The 14,152-nt window shown below is 43.2% G+C and overlaps 1 protein-coding gene across 1 annotated transcript in view; it reads right to left on the minus strand.

Annotated features, from left to right (window-relative positions):
* The window catches only part of MIER2 (MIER family member 2), a 201,088-nt gene that overhangs the window by 154,996 nt on the left and 31,940 nt on the right, over positions 1 to 14,152 (minus strand). Inside the window, exon 4 of the mRNA XM_077253926.1 lies at positions 7,243 to 7,324. Within this exon, the coding sequence (XP_077110041.1) occupies positions 7,243 to 7,324 (82 nt within the window). The remainder of the gene's footprint in view (positions 1 to 7,242; positions 7,325 to 14,152) is intronic.

A 14,152-nucleotide genomic window follows, 5' to 3' on the forward strand; every position in this document is an offset into this window, starting at 1 on the left:
GGGGGCAGATCGGGGTCTCCAGCCATGGCAGATGCTATTGCAGCATCGGCCATGGCTGGATTGTAATATTTCACCATTTTCAGAGGTGAAATATTACAAATCGCTCTGATTGGCAGTTTCACTTTCAACAGCCAATCAGAGCAATCGTAGCCACGGGGGGGTGAAGCCACCCCCCCTGGGCTGAAGTACCACTCCCCCTGTCCCTGCAGATTAGGTAAAATGGGAGTTAACCCTTTCACCCGATCTGCAGGGACGCGATCATTCTGTGACACAGCATATGCGTCACAGGTCGGATTGGCACCGACTTTCATGACGCATACGCTGTGTCACAGGTCGGGAAGGGGTTAAAAGGGGTTGAACCATTTTAACTTTTCTTACGCCATATGCTTGGAGAATGATAAACAGAGCTGTTATTCACCCTACTCTGGTGAAAAAAAAAAAAAAAAAAAAAAAAGGCCTTCGGCTTTATCTGGAGCCAAAATGACTTGATGGAAGCTCAATCTTGTGTAAGCCTAGATAGGTCCACCAGAGTCTTATCCAGCATCATCTTGATGACATCATGCCATCGGGTAGGGTAGTTTGCCTTTCACGTCGCCTTGTTCTTTCTATTCTTCCAACCAGGATGTCCTTTACAGGGATTGATCTCACGTGTACAAAAAAGCCATAGCATGGTGATCCTATCTTCGAGTGACATGTCTGACTTAATTTATTCGAAAACTGATGTGTGCATTAGTCTTGCTCTCCATGATATTGATAACATTCGCCAGCAACACATTTCAAAGGCGTTGATTCTTCTTCTGTCTTGTTTCTTTATCGTCCAGGTTTCACATCCATGTTACGACAGAAGAGACCAAACTATGTATAAACCATGTCTTTGTCGCTAGTGAAATTTCTTGCTTTGATCACCTTGTTCAGTGACTTCAATTGTTGATTTGCCCATAGCCATTTTATTGACTTTCTGTGTTGTCGCTGTATCTTGAATGATCATCGATCCAAGTAGGTTCAAGTCTTTTACAACTTCCAGTTCATTGCCATCCATCTCAAATGTGTTCTAGTTGTACCTGGCATTAAGCAATATCTTTGTCTTGTGTTGAGTAGAAGTCCCATGTTCAAGCTTTCCATCTTGACACTTTGTAATAAGGCCTTCGTGCCATCTATGCTTGTTGCTATCAATGTTGTATCATCTGCATATTTAAGATTGATCATTTCTCCAGCAATTTTGATTCCTTTAGGCAAGTCCAACCTGAAAATCTCTCTGGCACATACAATTGAAGATAAACGGTGACAGGATGCAGCCTTGTCTGCTGCCTTGCTCTACTTTGAGCCATGCACAGTGTTCCTTTCTGCTGCTTCTTGGTCAATGTTATGGTTCCTAATGCAGCTGATGAGGTGGTTCGGCACACCCATATCCTTCATGGAATTCCACACGTTCTGCTAATCAACACAGTCGAAGGCTTTTCTGTAGTCCATGATGCAAAAATAGATCTCCTTGTATTCTTTTTTCATTACCCATTTAATGTTAGCCATCAATTTAATGTTAATCTGACATTTCTCAATCCTGCTTGTTCCTCTGGCAGCTTCGGATCTTCAGTAGTATTTTGATGGCGTGCTCAATGGTACGATTGTGGAAACTAAGCAGCATATCTCTTAAGAGGAACATTGATCTTGTCCAGTCCTTGGGCAATTTACCAGTTGTCCAAATCTCTTGACACAGGCAGTTGATGACATCAACTGCCACTTCAGAAGAGTTTATTAGCTGTATTGTAATATTGTCACATCATGGCGCTTTGTTGTTTGACCGAAGCTTTATCGCAGCAGTGACTTCGCCTTTCAGGATGTTCGGCTCTTTATAATTTCTAGTCTGTTTTTTCCCATATCACCGAGTCACACTTGTAGAGGTGCTCAGTGTCCTCTTTCCATCTTTTCTTGATCTGTTCTGGCACAGTTTCCTATTGGCATCTTTCGACATGGCCACTCTTAGGGTACCGTCACACATTGAAATTTCCATCGCTACGACGTTACGATTCGTGACGTTCTAGCGATATCGTTACGATATCGCTGTGTCTGACACGCTACTGCGATCAGACACCCTGCTGAGAATCATACATCGTAGCAGATCGTTTGGAACTTTCTTTCGTCGCTTGATCACCCGCTGACATCGCTGGATCGTTGTGTGTGACAGCGATCCAGCGATGTCTTCGCTTGTAACCAGGGTAAACATCGGGTAACTAAGCGCAGGGCCGCGCTTAGTAACCCGATGTTTACCCTGGTTACAAGCGTAAACGTAAAAAAACAAACAGTACATACTCACCCGTCGGTGTCCTTCAGGTCCCTTGCCGTCTGCTTCCTGCTCTGAGTGCCGGCCGGAAAGTGAGAGCAGAGCGCAGCGGTGCTGCGATCTGCTCTCACTGTACGGCTGCACTCAGTGCAGGAAGCAGACGGCAAGGGACCTGAAGGACACCGACGGGTGAGTATGTACTGTTTGTTTTTTTACGTTTACGCTGGTAACCAGGGTAAACATCGGGTTACTAAGCGCGGCCCTGCGCTTAGTTACCCGATGTTTACCCTGGTTACCCGGGGACTTCGGCATCGCTCCAGCACCGTGATTGCAACGTGTGACCGCAGTCTACGACGCTGGAGCGATAACCATACGATCGCTGCGACGTCACGAATCGTGCCGTCGCAGCGATGAAAATTTCAATGTGTGACGGTACCCTTAGTTCAAACTTTTATTGCATCTCTTTGATCCTTAGGTATGCCTTCCTGGTCTGCCCTTCAGATGTTAGCTTTATCTCTTTACATATCTTGTGGCAATGAAGTGCTTTTCTACTCAAATGGCTCTCTTTAGTCTTTTACTGATATGGGCTGCGTTCTGCTTTTACTTTTGCCATCTTTCTTGTCTTGCTAACTTCTTCAGTAGTCTTTTTGCCTCCGCGTCCTCAGGTTTTCTTTGGTGCTCAGTGAGGTTAGTCTGCTTTGCAAAACGTTCCAAAAAACTTCCAGGTATGTTGATAAAAAAGAAGTTGGAAGCAGCCTGTTCAAGACAGGTCCAGTTTCAACTCTTGGCCTTGTTTTCAAGGTAACAAATAGACGACGCCCATCTTTAGCGAACATGTATGTATTCAATCTGGTTCTTATTGGCCCTATTCAGTGATGTCCATATGTAGTCTCCGTTTGTTTTATTTTAAGGAAGGTGCACATAATGGACAGTTGATTTGTCAAAGGTTTGTTAATCTTCTTCCATCCTCATGTCATTCACCAAGTCCAAAGTTTCCAACAGCTGTTCCATGTTTGCTGTGGCCCACTTTAGCATTCAAGTCTCTTATGATAAAGATTACCGTATATACTCGAGTATAAGACGACCCCCCTAATTTTGCCACAAAGACTGGGAAAACTTAATGACTCGAGTATAAGCCTAGGGTGAAAAATGCAGCAGCTACCGGTAAATTTCAAAAGTAAAAATAGATACCAATAAAAGTAAAATTAATTGAGACATCAGTAGGTTAAGTGTTTTTGAATATCCATATTGAATCAGGAGCCCCATATAATGCTCCATAAAGTTTGATGGGCCCCATTAGATGCTCCATATTAAAATATGCCCCATATAATCCTGCATAAAGGGTAATAAGGGCCCTATAAGATGCTCCGTACAGCCACTTGCCCCATATAGTGCTGCACAAGTGTTATGGCCCCGTAAGATGCTCCGCACAGCCACTTGCCTCATATAGTGCTGCACAAGTGTTATGGCCCCGTAAGATGCTCCGCACAGCCACTTGCCCCTTATAGTGCTGCACAAGTGTTATAGCCCCATACAGATGCTCCACACAGCCACTTGCCCCTTATAGTGCTGCGCAAGTGTTATGGCCCCATACAGATGCTCCGTACAGCCACTTGCCCCATATAGTGCTGCACAAGTGTTATGGCCCCATACAGATGCTCCGCACAGCCACTTGCCCCATATAGTGCTGCACAAGTGTTATGGCCCCGTAAGATGCTCCGCACAGCCACTTGCCTCATATAGTGCTGCACAAGTGTTATGGCCCCGTAAGATGCTCCGCACAGCCACTTGCCCCTTATAGTGCTGCACAAGTGTTATGACCCCATACAGATGCTCCGCACAGCCACTTGCCCAATTTGCTTTTGCGGCCATAAAAAAAAAAAAACATCACATACTCACCTCTCCGTCGCTCAGGACCCCGGCACTTTTACCTGCTCCTCGTGCGGCTCAGTCTTCGGCACTGACGTTCAGCAGAGGGCGCGCACTGACTACGTCACCGCGCCCTCTGACCTGAGCGTCACTGCCAGAGGACGATGAAGACAGAGCCGCACTGGAACGAGGAGGGGTAAATATCGCGCCGCACAGCGCTGTATACTCACCAACTGCTGGCGCTGTGCAGTCCCTGCTTCTTCCCCGGCGCTGCATCTTCTTCCTGTATTGAGCGGTCACCGTTAACGCTCATACATTAATGAATATGCGGCTCCACCTCTATGGGAGGTGGAGCCGCATATTCATTTCTGTAATGAGTGGGACCATGTGACCGCTCAGTACAGGAAGAAGCTGCAGCGCTGGAAGAAGCAGGGATGTCCAGGGACCGCGCCGGGAGCGGTTAAGTATAATTACACAGCCCCCGCCCCCCCTCAGCTGCCGACCCCCGGGTATGACTCGAGTATAAGCCGAGAGGGGGACTTTCAGCCCAAAAAAATGGGCTGAAAATCTCAGCTTATACTCGAGTATATACGGTAAGTCTTGTTATGGCGCCTTGTCAATTTCCTTTTGAACTTGATCACAGAATAGTACAATGTTCTCTTCCTCTGCATCCGTTGTTGGCGAGTAGACTTGTATAACTGACATGGATTAGCAATCCTTGTAGTTGTATCAAGATGACAATCACCGACTGCATTGTATTTTAGGACAGTGTCTGCCAATCTTTGGTTGAGAATAAAAAGGGACAGTTTAGTCATTGTTTATCATTGCCAGAATAGTAGACTCAATGTTTATTGACTAGAAATATCCAGCTTGAGTTTTAATCTTAATTTACTAATTCCAAGTAAGTTAAATTCTATTCTGTACATTTCAGCTTGGATGTTAAGTTTGCCATGGTTCGTACATTCCAAATGCCAAATGTTATATCTCCACAGCTTTGCATCTTCCCTTTCGACCAAGTAACATCAGCATCAAGACAACCTTGCGGCTTTGTCATGAGCATTTATCTTACTCAAGTTCACCATCGGTTCTTCCCCAGTAGCTTGAGTGCCTTCTGTCCTGGGGAAGGACTTACCAGAGGAAAAAAGGAGAACTCCAGCTCTGTGGACCACATTTCAGTTAAACAGCTCCTTTGTTATACACGGTCAAAATTTGAACACCTGTTCATGCAATGGTTTTCCTTGTCCTTATTCAAAATGCACTCAGCAACATTACAAAAGGTACACATTTGTAAACAAGGCGGAATGAAAGGAGTGAAATAATATTTGTTAAACCTTAGGATTCCTCAAAAGAACACTTCTTACTCCAATGACAGCTTTACAGTCCAAGGCATTGTTTCAAGCAGCTTCATCAAGCAGACATGTGGAATAGCTTCCATTGAACGGGTATGCCTCGTCAAATGTTTCATGAAAAATGAAAAGAAAAGACCAATAATTACCTCTGCTGGAAAGGAAAACTTTATCAAGGTTAGCAGCCTCAGAAACCACAAATTGACAGCATCTCCGATAAAAGCCCTCATAAAATGATGCACAGACATCAAGTAGCAGACACATCTAAACAAATGGTCCAGGTAACTGTTTGAAGCAGGTTTTTACAGCCGAATTACCAAATGGACGAAGCCATGGAACTACAGAGAACCGCACACAGCTTGTTTGGCCCAATCAACAGAAGGACTGGACATTAGATAAGTGGAACCCTGTTTTGTGACCTCATAAGTCAATTTTAGATTTTTTTTCGTATCATATGCCATATCTTTGCAACATGCTAAATAGTTGATAAGCTTGCTTCTACATCTGTGGTGGCCACCCTAAAGCATGGAGAGGGAAGAGAGAAATTATTGGGGTACTGAGCTAGTGATTAATTCCAAAATTTAAGGCACACTTACCTAGCATGGTTACCCCCTCCCCCCCGCATTCTGCAACTACATGCTATCCCATCTGGATTGCAGTTATTGGGACCATTACTTGTGTTGCAACAGGAAAATGACAAAAAAACACACTTCCAGGCTATGTAAGGGGCGATGTGACCCAGACGAAATGTTGTCAGATGACATGGCCTACACAATTGCCCAAAACTCAAGCCAATTCAGATGGTTTGGGATGAGTTGAACCATGTGAAGGAGATAAGTGCTCAGCACCTCTTAGAAACCCTTCAAGACTGTTAAAAAGGCATTTCCGGTGACTACCCCATGAAGCTACTTAAGAAAATGCCAAAAGCTGTGTACAGCTGTCAGTAAAATGAGGGTATACTTTGAGGAGTCTGAGGATTACCACATGCTGACTTGTTTCACACGTATTTTAATGCTTGTTTTCATGTACGTTCTTTTCTTGTTTTGCAGCCATCAGTTTGGATCTACAGTGTACACATTTGAATAAGAACAAGGATAACCATTGCATGAACAGGGGTTTCTTGCTGGTTCCATGTGAGTGCACAAGAGGCAACTATGATCCTAGGAGTATGCCGCAGCTGCGGTCTGTGTCTGACTATTTTGGCTAGCATTGAAGCTTGGGTGCTATTTAGTATCTTATGGTTTTTGCCACATTCATGATGGACTAACTGTGGTATATATTGCCACACAAGTCTTATAGAGGCTGTTTGGGCAAAACCGTTACATATCTATGCACATTGGCACTTTAATATAGCATAAATTCCTTTTCTCAGGCAACTCATTCAACATAACACCTATTGATTGGGTCAACAATAACTGAGGAATAAGCTATTTAGACTTACTTCATTATATACCATAACTGGGTTATTGTTTTATACTTGCACTGCACATGAAACCAGTTTTTGGATTGGAGGCATTCTGTATACTATGAAAATTGTATTTGTTAAGTGATGAACTTTTTATTTTATTTGTGTATAAATAAATTATTTGTTTGAACTGAACATTCTGTGGCCTGATATCATTTGGCAGGCCCGTTTTGGTGTATCATAGTTTTGAATGAGCTCTATGTAAATTCTTGGACTAATATGTATAAAAATAATATGTATGTACAGTGGAGGCATTACTCAAAAGTCCTACTGCATATACTTACAGTCGGCAAAGCGTGGGGAGAGATCAGTGGACCCTCCTGAGGTCAAGGAGGGAGACATCTGTGCAGGTTCAGATACTTGGACCTAAAAAAAAAAAAAAAAATAAGCATAAAACAATCCAATCTATTAGATACCCGCGAATTTGAGTTGAAAACGTATTACATTTGCAAGTCATGGCGAGCTCAACAATTTGAATTTTGATTTGAAAGAATGACCAAAACAAAACCATAAAACATTGGACAAATACTCCAGACAGTAATATATTAGTACAATTGCAGCAGTGAAGAAGTTCAGAGTAAGTTCTAATGAGACCGCTACGTCATCACGGGTCATTGCCGCAACGCATTCTTGGGACCGGAGCGTCGCGAGGAGCGGGAAAGGCTGCCGCGGACGCCGGAAGGTGAGAATATAATGAATTTTTTAAAAATTGTTTTTAACATTATAAGTTTTTACTATTGATGCTGCATAGGCAGCATCAATAGTAAAAAGTTGTTCACACAGGGTTAATGGCAGCGTTAACGGACTGCGTTACACCGCGTTATGCCGCGGTGTAACGCAGTCCATTTAAAGGACTGCTAAAACGCTATGTGGGCGCTGACTGGAGGGGAGTATGGAGGGAGGGAGTATGGAGGGGCCAATTCGCGGACGGACTGTGCCTGTCGCTGATTGGTTGCGGCCGGCTGGGCACGACCAATCAGCGACGCGGGATTTCCGTGACAGACAAACAGACAGAAGTGGACCTTAGACGATTATATAGATAGATATATTATAATCACTGACATCTCAATAAAGGAGTGGTTCTGCAGGTGGGGACCACAGACCACATCTCAGTACCAATGCTTTCTGGCTAATGTTTTGGTCACTTTTGAATGTTGGTTGTGCTTTTACACTCGTGGTAGCATGACACGGACTCTACAACCCACACAAGTGGCTCAGGTAGTGTACCTCATCCAGGATGGCACAACAATGCGAGCTGCGGCAAGAATGCTTGCCGTGTGTCAGCGTAGTGTCCAGAGGCTGGAGGCGCTACCAGGAGACAGGCCAGTACACCAGGCGGGGGCCGTAGGAGGGCAACAACCCAGCAGCAGGACCGATATCTCAGCCTTTGTGCAAGGAGGAACAGGAGGAGCACTGTCAGAGCCCTGCGAAATGACCTCCAGCAGGCCACATGTGCTTGTGTCTGCACAAACAGTTAGAAACAGACTCCATGAGGATGGTCTGAGTGCCCAACGTCCACAGATGGGGGTTGTGCTCACAGCCCAGCACTGTGCAGGATGCTTGGCATTTGCCACAAAACACCAGGATTAGCAAATTCGCCACTGGTGCTTTGTGCTCTTCACAGATGAAAGCAGGTTCACACTGAGCACGTGACAGACATGACAGAGTCTAGAGACACCGCGGAGAGCAATCTGCTGCTTGCAATATCATTCAGCATGACCGGTTTGGCAATGGGTCAGTAATGGTTATATACAAAGAAAAAGGAGTACCCATATAAAAAATATCAAATATTTATTTGTAATCAATAAAATTGTAAATATCATATACACAATAATATTAAAAAGATTATACGGACAAACAAGTTGTATAGTGAAGGACACAAACAAAAGTGGTCTGACACAATTGCATATATGTCAACAGGACCAGGAATTCAGTGACCATAATATATATATTGCAACACTGTCACAGCACAATGGGTATATTTAGGGTTAATAGAAATCATACTATCACCATAACTATGGCCCCATGTATATACCCAGATCATAAACCATATACCTCAAGCACAAAAATTAATGTCTCACCCTATTATGTCCTTGCAGTTGGTCCGACCATGCAGCCCCTTGTGAGACCATATGCTGGTGCGGTTGGCCCTGGGTTCTGGGCCCTCCTAATGCAGGACAATGCCAGACCTCTTGTGGCTGGTGTGTGTCAGCAGTTCCTGAAGGCATTGATGCTATGGACTGGCCAGCTCATTCCCCAGATCTGAATCCAATTGAACACATCTGAGACATCATGTCTCGCACCATCAACCAACGTCTTGTTGCACCACAGATTGTCCAGGAGTTGGTGGATGTTTTAGTCCAGGTCTGGGAGGAGATCCCTCAGGAGAGCATCCGCCGCCTCATCAGGAGCATGCTCAGGCGGCGTAGGGAGGTCACACAGGCACGTGGAAGCCACAAAAATAATAATAAATTATAATATATATATATCTCTATATATATCTCTATATATATATCTCTATATATATATATATATCTCTATATATATATATATATCTCTATATATATATATATATATCTCTATATATATATATATATATATATATCTCTATATATATATATATATATCTCTATATATATATATATATATATATATATATATATATATATATATATATCTCTCTATATATATATATATCTCTCTATATCTCTCTATATCTCTCTATATCTATCTCTATATCTATCTCTATATATCTCTCTATATCTCTCTATATCTCTCTATATCTCTCTATATCTCTCTATATCTCTCTATATCTCTCTATATCTCTCTATATCTCTCTATATCTCTCTATATCTCTCTCTATATATATATATATATATATATATATATACACACATATACACATACATACATACACACGTATCTCAACATCTGCTTATCCATCTGGATCCTGAAGTCCCACAGGATTTTAGCCCTTTCACTCTCTACCACTTTCTCTGGGGTCTTCCACCTGGACTTCAGGGGACTTAGCCCATATGCTGTGCAGATGTTCCTGTATACAATTCCCGTTACTTGGTTGTGGTGTTCGGTATACGTTGTTCCTGCTTGCATTTTGCATCCTGCCACTATGTCTTGGAATCTTTCTGAGGTTTCTTTGCATAGTCTGCACCTGGGGTCTTGTCTTGTGTGGTAGATTCCTGCTTCTATGGATCTGGTAGATAGTGCTTGCTCTTGTGCAGCTACGATTAGTGCCTCTGTACTGTCTCGAAGTCGAGCTTTCTCCAGCCATTGGTAGGATTTTTCTCCATGTCAGCCACCTCCACTATCTGTTGATGGTACATCCCATGCAGTAGCTTGCCTTGCCATGGAGCTTCACGTTCCTGTTCTTCCTTCCAGATCTGTTGTTGTTGCTGCCTTAGGCTTTCTCTCAGCATCTCATCTTTTGGTACCATTTTTTTTTTATATATTCCTAAATACTACTTGTTTCATCTGTGATGGTGGCTTGGATTCTTATCAAGCCTCTACCACCCTCCTTTCTGTTGGTATACAATCTTTGGGTGCTAGACTTAGGCCGGCGTCACACTAGCGAGTTTTACGGACGTATAAGAGCAGAAAATACGTCCAGAAAATATGCATTGCACACGGCCCAATGATTCTCTATGGGGTAGCTCCTATCAGCCATATATTACGCATCCGTAATATACGGTATGTTACAGGCGTAGAAAATCGCAGCATGCTGCGTTTGTCAGCGTACTGCGCAAAAAATACGCCAATGAAAGTCTATGGGGGCGAGAAAAAGCCGGATTACTTACCGGTAATGCTCTTTTAATGAGTCCACGACAGCACCCCACATGAGAGGGATCCGTCCCATAAGAACAGGAAACCTACAGAATAAAAGGAGGCGGTCCCCTCTCCTCCTCAGTTTAGTTTTCAGAGTATAAAGGGAACCGCAAAGTTTTAGTATTAACTCATAATCAGCAATTACAAATGTCTTAAACTCTATACAACCATTATTTGTGAGCTTAAAAGAAGGAAATTGTGCATAATTTGGGAGGGTAGTAAATGGGTGCTGTCGAGGACCCATTAAAAGAGCATTACCGGTAAGTAATCCGGCTTTTTACCCTTCGCCACGACAGCACCCCACATGAGAGATTTTCAGAGAGTCATTATCTGGGTGGGATTACTGTACTAAGAACAGCTCTACCAAAAGTCAGGTCAGAAGATGTAGATAGATCAAGCCTATAATTGTTGTAAAAAGTAGAAGGTGTTGACCAGGTTGCGGCCTTACATATTAAATGGATTGGTACATCTGCTTGTTCCGCCCAGGAGGAAGCCATGGCTCGTGTTGAATGTGCTTTTATACCCATTGGAGGAATCTCGCCTTTTGATGCATAGGCCAAGCAGATAGCTTCTCTGATCCACCGAGATATGGTAGCTTTTGTGACCCCATGTCCTTTCTTGTGGCCCTGAAAGGAGACAAACAGAGCCCTACTCTGCCTCCGTGTCTGTGACCTTTCTATATAGGTCAGGATGGCTCTTCTGACATCTAAGGTGTGGAACTTATGTTGTTCTGGAGTTACAGGGAAATCAAAAAAGGAAGGGAGAAAAATTTCCTGTGATCTGTGGTAGGTGGATGCCACCTTAGGGAGGTATGAGGTGTCTGGTTTTAGGACTACCCGATCTTGAAATATTAGTAAGAAAGGTGGGTCTACTGATAGGGCCTGAATGTCGCTAACCCTTCTGGCTGAGGTTAGAGCTACCAATAGGGCTACTTTATAAGTTAGGACATTTAGAGGTATGGAATCTAGTGGCTCAAATGGGGAGCTGGTTAAGGCCTCCAGTACTAGATTTAAATCCCACGGAGGTAGACGGGGAATATGGACCGGGTTACTACGTTCACAAGATTTTATAAATCTGGAGATCCACCTATTAGCTGCTATATTGTATACATATAGGGCTCCTAATGCTGAGACTTGAACTCTTAAGGGGTTTACCAATAACCCTAATTCTTGGCCTTTTTGTAAGAACTCTAGAATAGGTGTCACCGGAACTTGCCTAGTGAACGGTATTGTATAAAAGTTTAAGAATTTATTCCATACCCTACTATATATTAGGGTGGTAGATCTTTTTCTACTTAGTAAAAGGGTGTTTACTAGTTCCACTGAAAACCCCCTTGAACTTAAATAGTTGCCTCTCAAATTCCACGCCGTCAAGTGAAGACCTTTCACTTGCGGGTGGAAAAAGGGGCCCTGGAACAGCAGCTCCTTGTTTGATGGAAGAATCCATGGGTCGCATAGACACATGGTCTGGAGACAAGAGAACCATGGTCTCCTTGGCCAAAAGGGTGCAATGAGGATTATTCTTGCTCGTTCCCTCCTGATTTTTCTGATCACTAGTGGAATCAGAGACATCGGAGGAAAGGCATATGCCAATTTGAACTTCCAAGGGTGGTGAAGAGAGTCCAACATGTCTGGATGATCCATGAAGTTCAGAGAAGCGAACCTTTTTACTTGTCTGTTGTCTCTCGTGGCAAACAGATCTATCTGTGGTATACCCCATGTTCTTGTTATTATTCTGAATATGGTTCTGTTTAAGGTCCATTCCCCTTGGCGTAACATGTTTCGGCTGAGGTAGTCTGATTTGATGTTTTCTACACCTCTGATGTGTAGGGCTGCTAGGGATGCGAGATGAGTCTCTGCTAGCTGAAAGATGTCTGCTGCTATGGTCATCAGACTTCCTGACCGTGTACCACCTTGACGGTTCACATATGCCATTGTGGTGGAATTGTCCGAGAAAACCCTTACATGTGCTCCTTGAATCTGTGGAAGAAAATGATTTAAGGCATATTCTACCGCTCTTAATTCTTTCCAATTGGAAGAACATGTTAACTCTGTCTGATCCCAGATATCTTGGGCCAGACTATCCTCCATATGTAACATAGTAACATAGTTATTAAGGTTGAAGGAAGACTTTAAGTCCATCTAGTTCAACCCATAGCCTAACATGCCCTAACATGTTGATCCAGGGGAAGGCAAAAAAACCCCATGTGGTAAGAGTAAGCTACACCATGGGGAAAAAAATTCCTTCCCGACCCCACATACGGCAATCAGACTAGTTCCCTGGATCAATGCCCTATCAAAGAATCTAATATATATACCCTGTAACATTATACTTTTCCAGAAAGGTATCCAGTCCCCTCTTAAATTTAAGTAATGACTCACTCATTACAACATCATACGGCAGAGAGTTCCATAGTCTCACTGCTCTTACAGTAAAGAATCCGCGTCTGTTATTATGCTTAAACCTTTTTTCCTCCAGACGTAGAGGATGCCCCCTTGTCCCTGTCACCGGTCTATGATTAAAAAGATCATCAGAAAGGTCTTTGTACTGTCCCCTCATATATTTATACATTAACATAAGATCACCCCTTAGCCTTCGTTTTTCCAAACTAAATAGCCCCAAGTGTAATAACCTATCTTGGTATTGCAGACCCCCCAGTCCTCTAATAACCTTGGTCGCTCTTCTCTGCACCCGCTCCAGTTCAGCAACGTCTTTCTTATACACCAGAGACCAGAACTGTGCACAGTATTCTAAGTGTGGTCGAACTAGTGACTTGTATAGAGGTAAAATTATGTTCTCCTCATGAGCATCTATGCCTCTTTTAATGCATCCCATTATTTTATTTGCCTTTGTAGCAGCTGCCTGACACTGGCCACTGAATATGAGTTTGTCAACCACCCATACACCCAGGTCTTTTTCATTGACGGTTTTGCCCAGAGTTTTAGAATTAAGCACATAGTTATACATCTTATTACTTCTACCCAAGTGCATGACCTTACATTTATCCCCATTAAAGCTCATTTGCCATTTATCAGCCCAAGCTTCTAGTTTACATAAATCATCCTGTAATATAAAATTGTCCTCCCCTGTATTGATTACCCTGCAGAGTTTAGTGTCATCTGCAAATATTGAAATTCTACTCTGAATGCCCCCTACAAGGTCATTAATAAATATGTTAAAAAGAAGAGGGCCTAATACTGACCCCTGTGGTACCCCACTGCTAACCGCGACCCAGTCCGAATGTGCTCCATTAATAACCACCCTTTGTTTCCTATCCCTGAGCCAGCTCTCAATCCACTTACACATATTTTCCCCTATCCCCATTATTCTCATTTTATGTAACAACCTTTTGTG

This window comes from Ranitomeya variabilis, chromosome 1 (assembly GCF_051348905.1).
Source record: "Ranitomeya variabilis isolate aRanVar5 chromosome 1, aRanVar5.hap1, whole genome shotgun sequence".
NCBI lineage: Eukaryota > Metazoa > Chordata > Amphibia > Anura > Dendrobatidae > Ranitomeya > Ranitomeya variabilis.